The sequence below is a fragment of the Bison bison genome, unplaced genomic scaffold (genome assembly GCF_000754665.1).
Source record: "Bison bison bison isolate TAMUID 2011002044 unplaced genomic scaffold, Bison_UMD1.0 scf7180017864264, whole genome shotgun sequence".
NCBI lineage: Eukaryota > Metazoa > Chordata > Mammalia > Artiodactyla > Bovidae > Bison > Bison bison.
The window spans coordinates 755,234-776,129 of record NW_011494836.1 but is presented as its reverse complement, the minus strand read 5'-3'; the positions used below and the strand labels follow the sequence as shown (position 1 = coordinate 776,129).

Sequence of the window (20,896 nt, the reverse complement as noted above, 5' to 3'; positions counted from 1 at the left end):
TGGTCTACCTGATAAACTTTTTATCATTGTGACATGTCTTTTATTCTGGTACTGTTCCTTTCTCTGTATCCATTTTACCCACAGACTTTTGTGTGTATATGTATATCTGTACTTATATGTAGCCGTTATACTTTGTTCATGCTCACTTTTTACATGTTGTAGGAAAGTGAAAGTCACTCAGTTGTGTCCAACTCTTTGTGACCCTATGGACTGTAACCTCTGTCCATGGAATTCTCCAGGCAAGAATACTGGAGTCAGTAACCATTCCCTAACCAGGGGATCCTCCTGACCAGGGATCAAACCCAGGTATCCCACATTGCAGGCAGATTCTTTACCAGCTGAGCTACTGCTTTCCAGGTGGCGCTAGTGGTAAAGAACCCGCCGGCCAATGCAGGAGACATAACAGATGCAGGGTCAGTCCCTGGGTCAGGAAGATCCCCTGGAGGAGGAAATAGCAACCGCTCCTTACTCTTGCCTGAGAAGCCCATAGACAGAGAAGCCTGGTGGGCTGTATAGTCCATAGGGTCACAAAGAGTCGGACATGACTGAAGTGACTTTTATTTTAGGCCTAAGTATATCTTTATGATTAAAGCCCATCTCTTGATCTCTTGTAGATTGCAGTAATTTGTCTTAAAATTTTTTTAAAAAATATAGTCTGACCATCTATAACTTAAATTGAGTGTTTAGGATACTTATGGGTCATATAATTATTAATATTTGGGGTTTAAACTTTCTTTTAAATCTTACATGATAAAAATATCAGACCAGAGAGAGGGTTATCTCAGAACAATGCAATTGTGTGATAGAATCATGTAAATAGTATGATATGTACCTTTCTGGAATTTAGTTTTTAAAACAAACCATAAAAAGACTTATCAAATGTTTGTGGTATGACTTTCTAATTGAACTTGATTATAGCTGATATGGCCAAAGTACAGTTAACAAAAAAATATAAATTTGAAGAGTAATTCTTTCAGAAGTTGCTCTGGCTGCTGAGTTAAAAGCAGATTGAGAAAGGAAAGGAAGCAGGAAGAGCAATTTAAAAAACTTTTCAGTGGTCCAAGTGTGAGGTGGTTTTAACTCAGAGAAGATTGTGGTGGTGGTGGAAGTGAAGTGGATGAATACACATTTTGGAAGGAAAGCTAATGGGTTCATAGTGTGCAGGATAGTGTGGATGAACTTTGGAGTTGACAGATTGAGTGAGTAGCCATGCCTTTTTACATACTTCATCCATGAGATGCAGAGAGATGGTCTGGTGTCTGTGGGAAGTGTTAAGGTTTCTGTTTCATTAGGTTTGAAAAACCAAGTTGGCGCTCAAACGGAAATGTCAGGTAGGCTGTTAGACAGAAGTGTTAAAATTCTGCAAGATTGTTCATTACTTTATTTAGGACAAACTGGACTCTGCCTTCTATTTGAGTCATGACATCAAAAACCCAAGGTTTGTTGACAGTTAAGAAAATATCTGATTGGTGCTGTTGTTAAGAACAGACCTATGTCTGCATTCTGGGCCTCTGAATGTTAGCTTATTACCTCATCTCCATGAACTTCTTAGTGTCATGTATGATGATACCATCCTGAAGAGATTTTGCTGAACATTAAGTCAAATCATATATGTCAAGTGACAGCATAAATACTCACAATTGCAATTACTATAATTAGTAAGTTCTCCAGGTCTCAGTGTATCCGTATAAATAAGTTACTTGATTTTTTTCCCCTTGAAATGGGGAAGAGCTGAGAAAAGAGAGCAGGTTGAGGTCACTCACATTAGAACTAGAATTTGAGAATTTAGGAATCTCTAGGAACCACCACAGCTTTTCTTTCTTTTAAGTGAAAACGTAGAGCAGCAATCTGAAGAAAGTAATTAAAATTGTTCTTTAGATGTATCAATATTTGTAAGTCTATGTAGCATTTAAGATACTTAGTAAGCCACATATCTGTCAGTTACTCCCCTATTCTTGAATTGCTATGGTCATGTGTGCCAATTGCCCATAGAGAGGTATCCACTGAGGATTTAGAATGTTATGATACATCATTCACACATGATTCACTCATTGTTTTTTTAAATCTCCAGTGAAAAACTAGAAAATCATGTTCATTATTAAATACCAGAGATACACAGTTGTAGAAAATACAAAATCCTCTTTCCTAAAACACATAAACTGAAATATGATTGGATATAATTTACTTGAATGTGGGAATGGTTCTATCTAGTTTATTTTTCAGCTTCATTGCCAAGACATTGATATTACATATCATTGGGAAACTTAAATGAAACTTCTTTTCTACATGGCTGAATTTTTTTATTTACTGGGATATTTGGAAAAGACATGGAAGTTGAAACAGTAAGTTCTTACAGGTTCAACTTGTATGTGCACGAAGGCTCAGGCTCCCTCTGGTGGCAATAATGTCTTACTACTTCTATGAAAAACAGTGAAAGATGAGGTTGTCAGAGTGGAATGATGTTCCCAGTTACACACAAAACAGAAGTCTGATGCCTTAGATAAAGATTTAGCATGAAGTTCCTGGAAGTGACTCCTGAGTGATCTTCAGCAACTAGGTTTCTGGGCTCTGTGGCTTTCTAATCTTTCTTTAATTCTTAGAGGGGGAGAGGGAAGGAGGAGAAGATTTAAGACATTGCATAATCATACCTATTCTGACCACTCAGGAATTTGATAAGCAATTACTGAGTTAAGTGTTCTGAATGTTTTAAATAAAGGTGTTTTATAAAATTGATTGTTTTAGTAACACATTTTCAACTCTAAATTTCCTTCTATTGGCAGTGATCCCAAAAATAAGTCAAATACTGTCATATGTATTTTTTTCAGCATAATATAGTATACAAAATATAGTATACTATGTACTATAATATGGGCTTCCTTGGTGGTTCAGATGGTAGAGAATTTACCTGCAATGTGGGAGAGCCAGGTTCAATCTCTGGCTCCCTGGAGAAGGGAATGGCAACTCTAGTATTCTTGCCTGGAGAATTCCATGGACAGAGGAGCCTGGTGGGTTATAATGCGGTCACAGAGAGTCGGACACAGCTGAGTGAATAACACTCTACTATAATATATAGCACATATTATATGTTACGGAGAAGGCAATGGCTCCCCACTCTAGTACTCTTGCCTAGAAAATCCCGTGGATGGAGGAGCCTGGTCGGCTACAGTCCATGGGGTCGCTAAGAGTCGGACATGACTGAGTGACTTCACTTTCACTTTTCACTTTCATGCATTGGAGAAGGAAATGGCAAACCACTCCAGTGTTCCTGCCTGGAGAATCCCAGAGACGGGGGAGCCTGGTGGGCTGCCGCCTATGGGGTCGCACAGAGTTGGACACGACTGAAGCGACTTAGCAGCAGCAGCAGCAGCATATGTTATACTATTTTCTAGATAGTGTTTGGGGATGTAGAAAAAGACTGTATGGAAAAAAGAAAAATTATTTCTATGATGTCTTATCAAAGAAATCTTTCTGAAAGGTAATATTAATTTGAGTTATTGGTATAAGGTGTGTATGAAGGATGTTTTTTGAAAAATATTGGGCTAATATTGGACTGCATGTATGTGTTTTATATACATTGTACCTGTGGAAACTCATGGTTCTATTTTCTTAGAAATTTATTTGGTGAATTCAAGTAAAACACCTGCATAATTAAGGGCCTTTAAGTTAAGAAAAACGGCAGTTAAAATCCCACAGCTTTCAGAATCCACAAATCAATGTTGAGTTGCACATCATGAGATCATCCTAAATTATTGATGAAATGCATGCAGATGTCAGCATAAAAATTATACAGTTCTCATTAGCATGTAACCTGTGTTTACATTTATTAAATCGCAGGTTGTCTAGCAATTGGAGGAAATTAGCATTTTTTTTTCTTTTAGCTTTGGGACTTTTCCCTGACTTAATGTTTTTTGAAACTGCTGGCATTTCAGAATTTAGTTTGGTTAAATACATGACTGTTATGGTACCATAGCATTTAAACATGTAGACTAAATTTCTGAATCTTTTAGGACCAATATTTATGTCTGGAAGGACTAATGTTCTTTTAAGATAAGTGCTCAGTAGCTCAGTTGTGTCTGACTCTTTATGACCCTATGGACGGACTGCAGCCCACCAGGCTCCTCTATTCATATGATTTCCAGGCAAGAATACTGGAATAGGTTGTCATATCCTCCTCTAGGGGATCTTCCCAACTCAGGAATAGAGCCTGAGACTCCTGCATTACAAGTGGATTCTTTACCACTGAGCCACCGGGGAAGCCCTCTTTTCAGATAACATTTTCCCAATTTTTCTGAGATGTGAATGAAAGACGTTTCTTGTGGAATTGCAGCATTAATAACTTTTTTAAAAATTGAAGTGTCACTGATTTGCAGTGTTGTGTTGGTTTCGGGTGAACAGCAGAGTGATTCAGTAACACGTGTGTGCTTTTTCAGATTCTTTTCCCTTATAGGTTCTTACAAGATACTGAATATAGTTCCCTGTGCTGTACAATAAGTCCTTGTTTATTTTATATATAGCAGTATGTATATATTAATCTCAAGCTCTTAATTTATTCCTCCCCCCAATTGTAATTTAAAAAAATTTTTAATTGGAGGATAATTGCTTTATAATTTTTGGGTTGGTTTCTGCTGTACAACAATGTGAATCATCCATAAGTATAAAACATGAAAATAACCTTATTTTTTTTCTTTTCTGATAATTAAGGTAAGAAATTCTCTTGGCTAAAAGAAAAAAAAATCAGACTCTAGGAAAATGTAAATAAGAAAATAAAATTAGGTGCAATTCCAACACTCAGAAATATCTGTTGTTATCAGCTTTTTGTATTTTGCTCACATTTACCATTTTCTACCAGTAGGCCTGGGGTTGGCAGCCTTGGGGAACGTGTCCTCCTTGCCCCTCATTTTGTCATTCTCCTCCCCTCCTCCCTCCTGCTATCAAATTATGACATTTCCTTCATTCTTTTAAGATTTAATTAGTTCCTGTTTCAGTGTCATTCTATCCAGCCCTATTCAGTACCCACATAAAATGGAGCTTTATGATCATTTGGCCTCTTCCTTTCCTCACCAGACTTTGGCTGTTGTACTACCGTATCATACCATTGACCAGTGGTTTTTACCCTGGGATAGTCTTTCCTCCCAGAGGACACTTGGTGAAGTCTGGAGACGTTTTTGGTTGCCTCACTGGAGGGTGTTACTGGCATCTAGGTGTCAAGGCTGTTCAGTTCAGTCGCTCAGTCATGTCTGACTCTTGCGACCCCACGAACCGCAGCGCGCCAGGCCTCCCTGTCCATAGGCACTACTAATCATCCTATGGTGGTCAAGACAGCCCCCAACACCCATGGATGACATCTGACCCCAGTGTCAGCAGTGGGGTGTCAACATACCCTGCCCTTAAGACAGCCTCAGCACTGCACCGTCCTGAAACAAGCGTGGTTCCCAGCAGAATCGCTTCCTAACCTAGATGCTATGTAATACTGAGGATTGTTGGGTGACTTCCTGTGAAAATCAGATGCTGGTGTATAATTACAATGGAACCATCTTTCATCTTTCTGTATATAAACAGAACTTTTCAATATTAGTACCTTCTCTCCGGCAGTATAGTTGACTGGGCTAATGTATCGTCTAGTGAACAAGATCAGCCGTGTAGGAAAGGCAGATCCCATATAGGAGATTTTTCCAAAGAAGCATTTTAAGTTTTTTAAGCCTACAATTTTATTTTTGATAACAAACTCTACCTTTAACAATACCATATTTTATATGTCTGAGACCAAGGCTTCGTTCCCTTTCCCTTATCTTCTGTGTTTTGACTCCTTTTGAGTGGATTAAAAGGTCTGCAGAATTTTTTTTCTTTCTCTACAAAGGGAAAAAACTACTTAGTCAGTTCAGTTGTGAGAAAGTAGTTTATTGTATTCTGTGGACTCAGAAAGACCTACCAGAATGTCTCAGTGATGCCCTTATTAACCAAGAAAAGTGAAAGCAATGATAATTTCATATGCTGAAAGTGATATTGAGCCCAGAAATGCTGATACAGATTATAAATTTAAAATTCCACAGGAGAGCGTATCGGTGGCTTTGTTTGCTGTGGACATTTTAATTGTTGGAGTTTAGGTCTTTTCTTTGGGCCTTTGTTAGAAGTTAGTTCTCTTGAAAGGACTGATCTTATCATTTTCTCACTAGGGGAAAAAAAAAAAAAAACATTCTGTGGCAACAGTTGCTGTGATCATAGATTTCTAGCTCTCACTGCTATGGGGACCTTGAACACCTGAATGCTGGCTTTGAATTTCTCATTCTAGAAAGTTAAACATAGTTTTGCGGTTTCTATTCAAGTAGTTCCTAGAGGAGAAATTTGTACAGTCTATAGACGGGGTGGAGAAGGGCATATGGGAAGACGGCAGCATGGGCCACGGACATGCTCCCGTCCTTGTGAACCCACATCTTCACCCAGAAATGCAGTGTCAGATGCAGCGAAAAAGGACAGTGAGTCAGCGGCACACGGTCTGCCAGCCTGGCTGTCCCACCATTTTCCTTTCCCTTGTGGTGTTGCTTCTACTACGTAATCACAGATCACATTGGGACTTCTCCATGTTAATACAGTCAAGGTTAGTTCTTTTGATTTAACTGAGAAGTAGTTAGGACCAGAAACAGAAGCCTCAAATCAGTCTTCATTGTAAAACCACCACTGGAGAGTGTGTAGATTTGCCCCGCTACTGCTAAGCTCTTCATTAAATGGAGCCCTGGTCGTGGCTGATTTTTATGTCTTTTCTTTTTTTTTTAGTGAACTAGCAGATAAATTATCTGGTATCTTTGTGCTAACCATCCCACATTAGCTCTTCCTGTTCAGCCTTTCCTTGTCTGGTATCAGCTGGCAGATAAGAACATCACAGTCTGGAAACTGGTAATATTGTGGCTCTGCTGAAGTTAGAGATTAGATCATTGGATGAAGCATGTGTGCCGAGATGAGTGTTGTTCTTTCTATTTATAGGAGGAGTCCCGATATCCAAGCGAAAGAAGAGCTATGGAAGCATATCCAGTGAGTACTGTTTTTAAAACTCACGTGGTTTGAAGGCACTTATAAGGACACAGAGAGGCAGCTCGGGCTGAAGCCTGCGAGGTGGTCTTCACTGCCATCACTGTGTGGAGCCCGGCACTCAGCGGTAGTGCCTCAGCGGCCAGCAGACCTCAGCAGGCAGCCCGCCATCTCTCCTGAGGCCAGTCAGCCTTGCCTGTAAATGAGCCTCAGACAGGCCAACACTGTGTAAATAAATACCAAGGAAAAGACACCTGCTACAGGAGAGAGAAGCAGATCTTTTTAGGGAGATAGGAGATACTGGCGAGTCATCTATATCCTGAATAAAGAAAAACTGCAAGAGGGTAGAAGAGCTACTGAAAAGGTTTTCCTTCCATTTTTCCCTTAAATACATACTAGTGTTTTTTTTTATTTTTTTTAAGTTTTATTTATGTCTATGTTTTAGTTTTTGGCTGCAGCATGTGGAATCTTAGTTCCCTGGCCAGGGATTGAACCCATACCCCCTTCATTAGAAGGCAGAGTCCCTTCCCAAGACTGTCAAGGATGTCCCAAATGGACCCTAGTTTTCTTAATCTTCATTCCTGGCTTATATCTCTATTAGTTTTATTAACACTGTGTTATAAGACAAGATTCAGTTCAGCTCAGTCGCTCGGTTGTGTCTGACTCTTTGCTACTCCATGAACCGCAGCACTCCAGGCCTCACTGTTCATCACCAACTCCCGGAGCTTACTCAAACTCATGTCCATCAAGTCGGTGATGCCATCCAGCCATCTCATCCTCTGTCGTCCCCTTCTCCTCCCACCTCCAGTCTTTCCCAGCATCAGGGTCTTTTCCAATGAGTCAGTTCTTTGCATCAGGTGACCAAAGTATTGGAGTTTCAGCTTCAACATCAATCCTTCCAATGAACACTCAGGACTGATTTCCTTTAGGATGGACTGGTTGGATCTCCTTGCAGTCCAAGGGACTCTCAAGAGTCTTCCCCAACACCAGTTGAAAAGCATCAATTCTTTGGCACTCAGCTTTCTTTAGAAAAGAAAGCTTTTCTTTTTCTTAAAGAAAGCTGAGACAAGATTAGAGAGGTGAAAACTCACCTGCCAGTTGTAAATGGTGTTAGTATTTATGTCAAAACTTTCATTCTCTTGCTCATTCCCTTCTAGAAAAGAGCTTGTGGATCCATCTGGACTGTCAGAAGAACAATTAAAAGAGATTCCATACACTAAAATAGAGTATGTCTTTGAAAATCTTTCTTAAAAAGTTTTATTAATATTTGTAAATGAGTAATCTATTCTTATTCTTCAGAGGTATTCCTTTCAGTGCTTTGTCTTTACATTTTAACTAAAAGTAAAAATAACTATAGAAGAAGAAGTAGAAAGGGGTATATTAAAACTAATTATTGTCATTCTATACTGAGGTCACTCTCTCTCCTATAGACTGCCTATTTGTAGGTGGTCCACTTGTACTGGGTGTTTTCCACTAAATAAGTACAGCAGTACTGTACGATCTTCACTGGCTGAATCCATGGATTCAGACTGTAACGGGGTATGGGGATTTTCAACTTCGCTCAGGGTTGGTATCCCTAAGCAAGCATTATTCAAGGGCCAACTGTATGATGAAGTTTTATTTGCATGTTCTGATGGAGGTAGTTTTCTTTTGTTAACTTGTGAAATGAAAGCCATTTAGGCTTTCCAAGCTCAGAGAGATCAAGTTTTTAAAACTCTCAGTTATATTCCTTCACAGTTACAATATTAAGGAAAACCCCAACTTGGTCCCATTCTGACTTCTGGTGTGTTTGTCTCCATGGTTTGTCTTTGCTTGTTCAGGACTCAAGGTGACCCAGTCCGCATCCGGCATTCTCATTCACCGAGAAGCCACCGCCAGCATCGCAGGTCCCAGTGCTCAGATGGAGAGCGGTCCGTCCTCTCAGAAGTGAAGTAAGTGGGCAGGCGTGAGTACGCCATCACCTTCACAGCTCCAGACAGCAGAGCACAAGAGAACTGTCTGCAGTGATAGAAATGTTCTGTATCTGTGGACATAGAGTATTTGGAATGTGGCTGGTGTGACCTAGAAACTAAAAACCTATTATTTATAATTTTAATTAATTTAAACTTAAGCAGCAATGTGTGGCTGGTGGCAACCATATTGGATAGCACAGACCTAGACTATGATTATACTGAATTATGGCCTTTCTAAGGGCTTCCCAGCTGGCGCTAGTGGTAAAAAAAAAAAAAAAAAACACCTGCCTGCCAGTGCAGGGGATATAAGAAACACAGGTTTCATCCCTGGGTTGGGAAGATTCCCTGGAGGAGGGCATAGGAACCCACTCCAGTATTCTTGCCTGGAGAACCTCATGGACAGAGGAGCCTGGTGGGCTACAGTCCATAGGGTCGCATAAAGTTGGACACAAATGAAGTGACTTAGCATGCATGCATTGCCCTTCCAAGCTATGCACTGAAGCTTTTAGAAGACAGAAAAAATGCATGACTATTCTATTTTGAATAATAAATGCATCCATATTAGAGAGAAATTGGCATAACAGTTTCTTTTTGAATCGATGGCATTTTATATTTTCTTTTACTATAGCAAATACTATGTTACAGTAGTTTGTTTCTTTGTGTTGTTTAGTTTTTCTTTTGAGAAAAGTAGCTGTATTTCAGCTTAACACAATAAGTGCTATATTTTAAATGAATGTGTTAACAAAATAATTATGCATCCATTTATGAAAGTACTGTCTGTGTGTTAGTCACAGAGTCATGTCTGACTCTATGATATCATGTTCTGTGGCCCATCAGGCTCCTCTGTCCATGGAATTGTCCAGGCAAGAATAATGGAGTGTGTTGTCATTCCTCCTCCAGGGGATCTTCCCAACCCAGGGATCGAATCTGGGTCTCCTGCACTGCAGGCAGATTCTTTACCACTGAGCCACCAGGGAGCCCCATGGAAATTCATGTACTTGATATTGCAGGGTAGGAATATTAACCATTAAACTCAGCATTAAGGCTTAAAACTAAAATAAACATTAATAAATTGGGAGATAGACTAGCCCATCAGAGAGAGATATAGGTCAGGGTTTTGTTTTTTAAATTTTTTGTTTGCTTGTAAAATGTAGAACATTGCTGTCCATAGCTCCACAGCTGTTTGTTTTTTTTTTTTTAATAAAAAAAAATACATGGCCAATAAGTATTTCTTTACAAACAAATCAAAAAGCCATTTATACACATATCACAGTAAGAAAAGCACATACTTACAATTTATTCTTGGTTCTTCTATTTATTTGCTGTGATTTGAGGTAAGTTACTTAACCCATTGAACTTAATTCAGAAACATTTATTAAATACCTCTCTGTGTAAAGCACTGTACTAGTAACTATAAGGAATGCAAGATATGTAAAACCTGTTTATTTTGCTGTAGCCTTTTACCAACTCAAATTGTGCTTCTAGGTACTATCTCAGTCATTAATTCTAAAACTCACTCTCTGCAGTTCAAAAACCGATCTTGTACCTCCACTTCCTGTGACCCGTTCTTCAGATGCTCAGGGTTCTGGTGGTTCCACAGTTCATCAGGTAGGAAATAATCAGGTTTTAAGAGGGTATTGTATTGATGATGAGGTTCCATGTTTAAAAAAATAGCATGTATAAAACGTTGAAGGAGAAGGAAGGAAGGAAGGGTGTGTGGTCAAGACAAGGCACAACCTGGCAAGTTCAAAGTGACAGCTAGAGGTAGTGTAAACTCTAAAGTGAGAATTGGGGCAAAGCCAATGAAAACAAAGATTGTAAGTTTTTTTTTGAGTCAGAGAAATAAGGATAAGGGGACCCGTGTTCTGTTGTTAACTGATAGCAGGCAGAATTACTGAAGTCCCGTTTTATTCCCATTTTATTTCTGTCTTCTCAGTCAAAGAGAGTTACACTTGTTCTGGAGATGTATTAAAAATGTGGTCAAAGAGGAATTCAAGGACATTGCAGAGCATCTAGCTTCCTTAACAAAATCAGTTTAATACTCAGCTGAATTAGATAGCTATACCAGAGGAACACTGGAGCAAACAAAGCGTTTGACATCATCTCTCACTGTATATTTAACAAGACAGAAAAAGATGGAGGCTATATAAGCTTACTGGATAGATTTGTATCAGTGATGTTTATAATGGATCAGTATCAGCTTGTTGTTCGCAGTGGATTGTTCAGATCATGGATCCCTTTGAGAGGAAATTATAACTACTGTCTTTTTCCCATGAAAATGTGTGTAAGCGTATATTTCAAGCACATGAGCATACGATTCAAGAAGTTCACGGACAACCTAAGAACCCTGACTTCAGCGTATCTGTCATTCACTGTGCTTAACTTGAGTCATTTTTGTTAATGACTTGAGCAAGGACCAATTTTCTGTTGATGCTGACGAAGCTGTTAAAGTGTTGCACTCAAATATGCCAGCACATTTGGAAAACTCAGCAGTGGCCACAGGACTGGAAAAGGTCAGTTTTCATTCCACCTCCAAAGAAAGGCAAGGCCAAAGAATGCTCAGAGTACCGCACAACTGCACTCGTCTCACACACAAGCAAAGTGATGCTCAAAATTATCCAGACCAGGCTTCAGCAGTATGTGAGCCGTGAACTTCCAGATGTTCAAGATGAATTTAGAAAAGGCAGAGGAACCAGAGATCAAATTGCCAACATTTGTTGTATCATAGATAAAGCAAGAGAGTTCCAGAAAAACATCTTCTATGCCAAAGTCTTTGACTGTGTGGATCACAACAAACTATGGAAAACTCTTAAAGAGATGGGAATACTAGACCACCTGACCTGCCTCCTAAAAATCTGTTGTCAAGAAGCAACAGTTAGAACTGGACATGGAACAACAGACTGGTTCCAAATAGGAAAAGGAGTATATCAAGGCTGTATATTGTCACCCTGCTTATGTAACTTATATGCAGAGTACATCATGAGAAGCGCTGGGCTGGAGGAAGCACAAGCTGGAATCAAGATTGCCAGAAGTATCAATAACCTCAGGTATGTAGATGACACCACCCTTATGGCAGAAAGTGAAGAACTAAAGAGCCTCTTGATGAAAGTGAAAGAAGACAGTGAAAAAGTTGGCTTAAAGCTTAACATTCAGAAAACTAAGATCATGGCATCTGGTCCCATCACTTCACGGCAAATAGATGGGGAAACGATGGAAACAGTGAGAGACTTTATTTTTGGGGGCTCCAAAATCACTGTAGATGGTGACTGCAATCATGAAATTTAAAGACGCTTGCTCCTTGGAAGAAAAGCTACGACCAACCTAGACAGCATGTTAAAAAGCAGAGACGTTACTTTGCCAGTAAAGGTCTGTCTAGTCAAAGGTATGGTTTTTCCAGTAGTCACGTATGGATGTGAGAGTTGGACTATAAAGAAAGCTGAGTGCCGAAGAATTGATGCTTTTGAACTGTGGTGTTGGAGTAGGAAAGATTGAAGGCGGGAGGAGAAGGGGACAACAGAGGATGAGATGGTTGGATGGCATCACCGACTCGATGGACATGAGTTTGGGTAAACTCCGGGAGTTGTGGTGATGGACAGAAGAGCCTGGCGTGCTGCAGTCCATGGGGTCGCAAAGAGTCAGAGATGACTGAGCGATTGAATTGAACTGAACTGAACTGAGCAAGGACAGAAAAAGCCTGTGCCAATTTAGGTTAGGTTCCCTAGGAAGAGATTCTGTAATGGATGTTTGCATGGGGGAAGTTTATTGGAAAGTGCTTTTAGGATCAATACTTTTTGGGGTGTAAAAGATAGGCAAGAGTTGAATTGAATGATACAAGCCCCAGTAAAGGCATCAGATGGTCCCATGGGGAGTTCTGGAGCCAAGATGGCCCTTCTGATTCCTCCCACCTGCATATGAGGGGGCTGGACCTTAAACACTCACCATGTAGCAAGTGACTGGATAAAGGGTGCCCTGGGAGGGGGTCCTGACCATGGATGAGGTGGCCTCCTCAGCCCAGGGTGGGGCTCAGTTTTGAGCTGTATGGCAGCTGTCTCTTCAAGCTGCTGGCGAATGACTGCCTCAGTCTGGAATAGAGATCTGCGTGGTTAACCACAGCTTCCACTAAAATCTGCATAATTTTTGATTAATCTGGGAGAGCTAATAGGTTGTCCAAACAATTTAAGTCAATAGCAATTTAAAAAAACTACATTCATGACTAGTAGTTTAGACTTTGCCTTCAGACAGGACGTGCACTGGCGTCTCTCTGTCTCTCTCCACACACCACATGTATGGCTTTGAAGGTTGTTAAACTTCTAAACTAAATTTCTTTGGAATGTGGATAATAATTACTTCTTGAGGTTGCTTGGAGGATTAATAAGCATTATTATTTTTCAGAGCTCTTTTTTTTTTTTTTGGTCTTAAATTTAAGTTGGCTTCAATACAAATGAGAATTTCATTGTATTTCTGCTTTTCCAACTAGGCTCTCTAAGTCACTCATTCGTGTCTGACTCTTTGCAACCCCATGGCCTATACAGTCCATGGAATTCTCCAGGCCAGAATACTGGAGTGGGTAGCCTTTCCCTTCTCCAGGGGATCTTCCCAACCCAGGGATCAAACCCAGGTCTCCCACATTGCAGGCAGATTCTTTACCAGCTGAGCCACAAGGGAAGCCCAAGAATACTGAAATGGATAACTAATCCCTTCTCTAGCGGATCTTCCTGACCCAGGAATCAAACCGGGGTCTCCTGCATTACAGGTGGATTCTTCACCAACTGAACTATAAGGGAAGCCCCCAATCACCACTTAGGAATCTCAAAAAACTTACATGAAATGTTGAAAGAATAGCTATCACTTTGCTGCACACAGGAACAACTCACATGCATCTTCTGATCAATGGCACTGAATCTAAGCTTGTCTCTGGGACACCTTTGATTCTGAATTCAATAACTATCTAGTGAGCACCTCTAAGGAATGACAAGGCACTCACTGGAGCAGTCAGCAAACTACAGCCCATAGGATAAATTTAGTTTGCAGCCTGCTTCTGTACAGTCCAGGAGCTAACTGCTTTTGCTTTTAAAGGGTTGCTTGCAGGCAGGGAAAAACAGTATGCACTAGAGACGGGCGGAGTCTATGACTCGCCCTTGACAGAAGATGGTGACTCTTGCCTTGACACATAACAGTAGACAGGTGAAACAAAACCAGAAACTAGGTAAGCATTATGAAGAAACAAAGGCCTGAGTTAGAAAATAGGTGACTTCACTTTAGATATGGCAAAGGCCATCTCAGAAAGTAACCTGGAAAACTGAAACTCGCAGGTGAGAAGGAGCCAACCATGTGAGTACTCGTGGAAGGCTGATGGAAGCAGAAGGAAGAGCATGGTAAAAAAAATGCTGAGGCTGGCAAGGCCTGGGTGTTTGAGGTCTGAGCACAGTGAAGGGGAAGGAGGGCAGATAATGCAGAGCCTTAGATGCCGTGGGAAAAGAGTTTGTTTGGATTTTGTTCTGTATTATTCTTTGTGCCAAAAGGAAACTGCTGATCTGGTTGCCATGTGGAAAAAGGATGCAAGTGACATGGGCAAGTGGGAAAGTTGCATTTCCTAAGTTCCACGGTGATGCCAGAGTTCTGCCAGTGGCCTGGCCCGCCTACATCTCATCTCACTTTTTTATGCAGAAGGCTGGTTAAAGTGGGATGGATTTGGGACTTGGATTCATTTCCCTTAAGGTTTGCAGGCAGAAGAGAGAGGTTCAACGCTTAACAAACTTAAACGGTAGTGATTCTTCTGCTGTCTTAACGCTGTATTCCCTTGCCCTGACTCTCATGCTCTGGTGTCCTCCTCCTACGCCTCTGGTTAACTAAAAATCTTCTATCCCAAACAGGTGTTTGACTCCAAAATTAGCTTGATTTGTACTCCCTATGCTCAGCAAAATCGTTCCATCAGTGCTTCTTTGAATATGAGTAAAATTAAGCCAGTCTCACAACAGATAAAAGACAACTTTTTTAGAGGGTGGCTTCAGTCCAGAGAAATCCCAGAATAATAGAATTCTGGAGTGTAACTCATTATGTGTGGGGAGATACTTTTGGGGAAGTAAATATGCTTCTTTAGCCCAGATCTACTGACAGGTTAGGCCATCTGTAGTGGAGAAGGCAATGGCAACCCACTGCAGTACTCTTGCCTGGAGAATCCCAGGGACGGGGGAGCCTGGTGGGCTGCTGTCTATGGGGTTGCACAAGTCGGACACGACTGCGCGACTTAGCAGCAGCAGCAAAGGCACGAGCAGGCAGGCTTGTTAGGCAGGGGGCGCTGTGGCAGCACCTCTCCTGTTTCCCAGGGCCTCCGCAGCGGCTGTGGGAGGCGCACGAGAGCCTCGAGCGGCAGCCCTGGGTGTGGCGCTCAGGCCCTGGGTCTTCACTCCCGCTTCTCCGTGAGGGGCCCCCGCTTCGAGGGCCCCCCACCCCAGCCGCCAGGGAGCTCCAGCCCTCAGGGAGGACACCCAGAGCATTGTGTTGGAGGGGTTTCTTCAGTGACTACTGAAAATATAATCAGGGAAGATTAAAAATTATCCCAAACTCCTTTCTCTTCATCTCTCTGCCCCTCCTCTGAAGAGAGGCCCGAGAGGCTGGGTTAGCCTCTCAGTAGAAATGACACTTAATTGGGGAAATGGATTGAGATACTTTCTTAAAATTTGTTATGCACATATAACTTTTTAAGATTTAAACACGTTTATCATAATTACTTAAATAAAGGGAGTATTTGTACAGCCTGGTATCACACACTTTTCCTAAATATAACTTGATGTCTTAGTTATTTCTAATGTGTTAATAAAATTTACTTGGCTGTAGTTTCTTCTCTGAATCTTAGGTTCTCTTTTTTCAAATATTGTTTTCCAGAGAAGAAACGGGTCTAAAGATAGCCTGATTGAAGAAAAATCTCAGACATCTACAAGCAACATGGCTGGAAAACACACAGCAAAAACAATAAAAACTATCCAAGCTTCACGCCTCAAGATAGAGACTTAATCCCAGTGAAGGGCTTGGGATGGGGGTGGGAAGGGTATGTGTGCCACCTTTACTTTGAAACTGTGAATTATAATTATTGAAATATCTTGGACCTGCAGAAGTGTTTCTTCAGAAGAAAATAATGGAGTCTATTGCATCTTTTAAAAGTTTAATTACAGTATATTTGTGCCTAAGGGCCTTTTTATTTGGTAACTGGAAAGATGGTAGTCTTATAAAACCTTTTTCATTTGATGCCATGTTTACCTTCCTGGGAACTCCCAAGTGTCTTGTCTGCCACCATCAAGACCAGAGGCTTCAGATCAAAGTTCTGGAATCCTGGACTGTGGCCAGGTAGCTATGCAGCAGTGCACTAAGGGAGATGAAAAGGTTCTTCCTGACTCTGGGTAGATCTCTGGCCTGTGTAGAAATGCATGGCTGAGGGATCACTTTCACACTGCAGATATTTTTATTCACATTAATGTTCTTTGTAATACTGTATTTTGTGGCATTAAGTTTCACTGGTTATTTGCAAATGTTAAAAAAAGTGCTGCTTTTAATTCCTAGTGTCCTTGTCTTGTGCTGTCAGAAGTTATGTGCGGATTTCACTTGACCTCAGCTTATAAATTCATGACCTTCAACCTGAAAGGTCTGCCTGGCTAACTCTTCCAAAACACTACTTCAGACCTTTCCTCTTGGCAGATGACTGCAGTCTACAGGGAAGACATAGTCCTATAGGATCTTTCATCTTCCCCTGATACAAACCTCCTCATGGCTGCCATCAACCCACGTCCTTCCTTTTTTCCTGTCTCTCTACCTATGCTCTGGAGCCCAGCTCCCTCAGCCTTCTCATCCCTGCTGCCTCATGTATTCAGCCTCTTCCTGTCAGCTAGACTGCCATCTAAAGACAGCCAGATCTCACCACCAGACCCTTCTCCAGTGACCAGTGTGCTCAACTAATCTCCTAATGTGCTATCTCAACCCATCTCAAATATGGATTCTTCCCCACTGTTCCACAAAAGCAGACATTACCCTCATGTCACCACATCCCAAGGTTAACTTTCCAGCTATACTGCAGTATTTTTACTTTAATGCATTTCCCATTGCTCCTGCCATTCTGTCCTTGCCAGCTCCCCCTATTCTACATCATCAGTAATTGAGTCTCTTAAATCTAGACCCTCATGGATCACACTTATTCCTGTGGCCAAGTTTTATTCACATAGCTTAGACTACAGACTTCCCTGGTGGCTCAGACAGTCTGCCTACAATGTGGGAGACCCAAGTTTGATTCCTGGGTTGGGAAGATCTGCTGGAGGAGGGAAAGGCTACTCACTCGAATATTCTGGCCTGGAGAATTTCATGAACTGTATACGCCATGGGGTCACAAAGAGTTGGGACAAGAGTGAGCGACTTTCATTTTCCTTCAGACTACAGACCAGTGTAGTATCAAGGAGTCACTTAGATGTCTAAGGCAATTCAAATAGACTAGCTCAAAAAGCTGCTCCCCCAGGTCATCTGTGAATGTAGAAGACCACACACCTAGCAATCATTACGGACATATCCTTCATTACTAACTCCTGGCTGCTATAGTTTTAACTATCTCTTCCCTAACTTTACCACCACCCTTGTCCAAGGTGGTCAGCTGTGGCATAGACAGAATATGGCATACAGGAGAAGCCTCCAGCTGGCCCACAGCACTGCTTTTCTTGCAAATGTACATTTCCATCATGGCTTTCCCTTGCTTTAAACAGAGCCTTAAGTGATCTGCCCCCTTTTGATCTTTCAGTGAAAGAATGCTGTGTTCTAGCAGTTAAATTATAACACACAAACAAACCTCCAAGAAGCACATTATTTTATTTACAGTCCCACTGTTTTATATGTACATTTATGGGCTGTCCAAAAGCACTTCTTTTTTTAAGCAATCCTGGAAATTTTAAATACTCTAGGCAGCTCCTGAAGATCAAGTTGTCAAATTCCTCACCAAGGACAGCCTAAAAGAAAAAATAAGACGCTCAATTTGACAAGTGAACATTTACTTCAAGACTTATAAACTCAGTACATTCGTCTTTCCTGGATTAAGTCATGCACTTCTGGACTTCATACATCAACATAAAACATGCTTGAGATCTGGCCAAGTGGTTTTTAAAATTTTAGCTACTACGCATAAAATCATGTGAATATTTCATGATAAATGGGATGAGGGTATCCCATTTGCAGTTAACAATCCGTTTACAGCAGTACTAATATTAATGAACTATTAACAATTATAAACTAATACCCACCAGAGAAGGACCCCCGATCTAGAAAGATAAAATTCACGTTACTGATAACTGCTGTTATGACAACTATCAATAATTCAAAACTATCACCCTACCTTAGGTCATCTTCACGCTTCCAGATAGTTAAGTATTCAGTTGGCAGCAGTCTATGCTTCCAGCGTCCATCTTTCACCTGAACAAAAATTAAAACCGGTTAAGAGAAAGGTACACTTGACTTTGCAGAATCAAAACTACATGTGTAAATAATGAGTGTATGTTACTTACGCAGCTCCTACACCAAAGACATCAAATACAAGGGCAGGAAAAAAAGCTGCGAAAGTGTTTTGTGTTCGCCTTTTTTGACACCACATCCACTAGTTTCCAAAAGTGAATGGGCAACACAAAGGCGGTAAGAACACCGCTTAAGGAATGGGCAACACAAAGGCGGTAACACCGCGTAAGGAATGGGCAACACAAAGGCGGTAAGAACACAGCGTAAGGAATGGGCAACACAAAGGCGGTAAGAACACAGCGTAAGCAATTCTGCGTGGCGCCGAGGTGCTAACCCTGACAACGGGCGGAGATTCACTGTTCTGAGGATAACTAAGCCCAGTTCTACATTTTCTTCTACAACTCAGAATCCAACTGGGTAAAGAACGCTTAATTACTCTACTAGATGGCTAAAATATTAAAATCTCGAGGCAACTGGTCCTTTCTGTAAGAACACGAAAACTCACCTGCACGGATGGTGATACTCATTTCCGCCATATTCCGCACCACGACATAGTTATCAACATCTACACCTGAAATGGCACTCTCGCGTTGACCTGATTTCATACCACGACATGGTCGGCATACGTACTGTTACACGGTGAAGCCTTTCCCTTTCACACGCACAAAATTCCCTCATTAGAAATTCCCTGACACACAGTCGATGAAGTCAAAAGCCCCCGCCCCCATCGCCGCGTCTCCTGGCATGGAAAAACGGACTCGGGGCCGCTTGGGGCCTCCTGAGGTCTCAACAACGTGGCGGAGGCCAAAGCAGGCCGCTGCCCTCCACGTGTTCAGGTGCTGGGAGCATCTTGCCCGGCCCGGTTGCGGCAGCAGCCTCCCAAGACTCAGGCAGGCCGCAGGGTCCTGCCCGGCGCCCGGGCCCTCAGAGGGCTGGCTCCGGGGCGACCCGAGCCATCCGAACCTCTAGCAAACGAGCATCCCCCACCGAGAGCCGAGGCCAGAAAGGACGCGCTGTCTTCCCACAATGCTTTTCTACGACTGGAACGACCCATTGCTAGAGGGGTGCGGGGAGGACGGACTGCACCATCGACATTCGCGCGCCCTCGCCAGACGCCGCCGTGTGGCCGGAGGGCGAATTGCCCAGTGATTGGCAGAGGGGCGGGGCGGCACGGGCAGAGTTGTGAGGGCGCGGCTTCTCACTCCCAGCGCCGGCCGGTGGAGCCCAGCGAGCAGTTCTTTATGCGGGAGGGGAGGTTTTTTCCCAGTGTGGGTACTCAACCACCCCTCCTCCCAGTGTCAAGAGCACACGGTCAGCGCTGAGCTGCGGGTGTAGTCCAGAGGACCGGAGACCTCGTGTTCTGAGGAGGAGAGACAGAGCTCACCGTCTCCAGCTGAGGAAGAGTAAGGTCATTAATCCAGAAATATTTATTGAGTATATACTGTGCTTCATGCTCTATTCTAAATGCCTGAGAACCAGGTGTGAATGAGACAGAGTTCCTGTCTTACATTCTGTTTCTGTGAGAAAGATACGAAACAGGTAACGTGCACCCCGTAAGTTCATCAGTGTAAGTGCCAAGACGGAAACAAAGGAGGCGAAAATGTGATAGGGCCGCGCAGTCCGGTAGGAATCGAGTGCGAACCACGAATGTCTTAAGTTTTCGAAATGCACGTTAAAAGGAACAAGTTAGGAGAAGGAAACGGCAACCCACTCCAGTGTTCTTGCCTGGAGAATCCCAGGGACAGAGGAGCCTGGTGGGCTTCCGTCTACAGGGTCGCACAGAGTCGGGCACGACTGATGCCACTTAGCAGCAGCAGCAGCATAGAACTGGGGGAGTGGGAATGGATGGCTAGGGAGGTGACAGCTTAAAGATATGGGGTTTCTTTTGAGATGAAAATGTTCTAAATGGTGACGGTTGCATATATCTGTGAATATGTCTAAAAACCATTGAATCATATACTTTAAATGGGTGCATTGTATGATGTCAATTATATCTCAATAAAACCTTTTTTAAGTTAAAAAAAAGGAACAAGTTAAATTCCGAGTTGCAACCTGTGCTAAGTATTATCATTTAAACATGTAGTTACTATACAATTATTAATAATATACATTGCATTCTTTTATTCCTACGAAGTCTTCGAAATTCAGTGTATTTATTTCTAGTACATTTCAATTCAGATGAGTCACGTTTCTGGTGCTCAGAAGTAGGCCCTGGTCAGCGTGGCTGGAGCCGCCAGAGGAGTGCAGGCTGGCATCAGATGCGGCGGGAGAGACAGGCGGGAACAAATCATATAGGGATTTTACCTGTGGTAAGGGGTTGGGATTTTATGCTGAAATTTTAAAATTGATTTTTAGCACTGAAAGAAAGTAGAGGTGGTTCATTGGTTTCTTGAGGATCACCATAACTTATGGGAGGGATGGAAACTGTAGTGATTTGGACT

The 20,896-nt window shown here is 41.9% G+C and overlaps 1 protein-coding gene and 1 long non-coding RNA gene across 2 annotated transcripts in view; one reads left to right on the top strand and one right to left on the bottom strand.

Annotated features, from left to right (window-relative positions):
* Positions 1–16,522, top strand: part of EPB41L4A (erythrocyte membrane protein band 4.1 like 4A) — a 297,132-nt gene extending 280,610 nt beyond the window's left edge. Inside the window, 5 exon segments of the mRNA XM_010848354.1 lie at positions 6,979–7,026; positions 8,181–8,249; positions 8,844–8,954; positions 10,502–10,583; positions 15,861–16,522. Coding sequence (XP_010846656.1) covers positions 6,979–7,026; positions 8,181–8,249; positions 8,844–8,954; positions 10,502–10,583; positions 15,861–15,989 — 439 coding nt within the window. The 3' untranslated portion in view covers positions 15,990–16,522.
* A 1,278-nt stretch (positions 16,523–17,800) lies between these two features.
* On the bottom strand, positions 17,801–19,476 carry LOC104994703. Its single transcript, XR_825981.1, has 3 exons — positions 18,961–19,476; positions 18,340–18,416; positions 17,801–17,956 (listed from the first exon to the last, which is right to left on the bottom strand). It is a non-coding gene; the product is annotated as an uncharacterized LOC104994703 (long non-coding RNA).
* Between the last annotated feature and the right edge of the window lie 1,420 nt (positions 19,477–20,896).